The 914-nt window shown below is 46.5% G+C and overlaps 1 protein-coding gene across 1 annotated transcript; it reads right to left on the minus strand.

The window, feature by feature from the left end:
* Nucleotides 1-311: 311 nt before the first annotated feature.
* On the minus strand, nucleotides 312-902 carry Tsp_13097 (putative pituitary homeobox 3; the record flags this gene model as incomplete). Its single annotated transcript, XM_003370864.1, has 1 exon — nucleotides 312-902. A coding segment is annotated over one exon (591 nt), but the record flags the coding sequence as incomplete, so codon positions are not given.
* Between the last annotated feature and the right edge of the window lie 12 nt (nucleotides 903-914).

Here is a 914-nt window from a genome sequence, read left to right on the forward strand (position 1 = left end):
GATAATAAAACGTGACGCGAATTGTAAATGAAATTTTAATTTTATTCAAATCAAAATAACACTAATGATTACTAGAGTAATTACAGTAATCAATTTCATGTATCACATATATCCTAATTTATCGGCTTAAAACAATATATAAGATAGAGCAGTCTTTTTGATTAAAGATTGCACGGGCTGCCCAAGTTTGAAAAGAAAAAACTTTCAAGTGAAACGGATAAAAAAGAAATTTCGTTTACAATTAATTACATACAATACGTGATCGAGTGAAACAATAAATAATAACGGATGAAATGATAGGCAAAGTAAACTTATAATAATAAAGTATTAGAAGTATTGGCATATTGACATGGCTGTGGGTAAGAATTTGGGCCAGCACCGGTTAGCATGCCTGCGGCTGTGACGTAACCTTGACCGTATGGCTTTACTTTGGGTAGTTGCAGTGCGCTCTGATCACGGCCAGAATTGGTCAGCATCATGTGCGGATATGGTGCTGCACTGACCGCATACGGGCAAGCACCGGTTGATGTGGGTAGGAATGCCAAGCTACCGGCAGAACTTGGCTCACTGAAGCGACAAGCGGCGCCCACGCTACCCACCATCGGTGTCACGGGACCAGGTGGCGCCGGTTTCGGTGACCAACCCCAGCTAACGTTGCGACCCGGTAGCTGTTCCATTGGTCGACCCTGGTACACCGGATTCGCCGAGCAAGGCCAACGTCCGTACGCTGAACCTGGGCACGCGCACAGCGATGGATCGTTGGTGTCGACGTGCGCTGCAGCCGGCTGAACCACGCTACCCGTTGCAGGATAATTCTGGCCCGAAGAAGCGTTGGAACGTGGATCAGCCAGCAGATGACGTTCCCGCTTTCGCCACTTGGCGCGGCGATTCTTGAACCATACCTGAAAAATCCA

The sequence above is a fragment of the Trichinella spiralis genome (genome assembly GCF_000181795.1).
Source record: "Trichinella spiralis strain ISS 195 chromosome Unknown Scfld406, whole genome shotgun sequence".
Taxonomy (NCBI): Eukaryota; Metazoa; Nematoda; class Enoplea; order Trichinellida; family Trichinellidae; genus Trichinella; species Trichinella spiralis.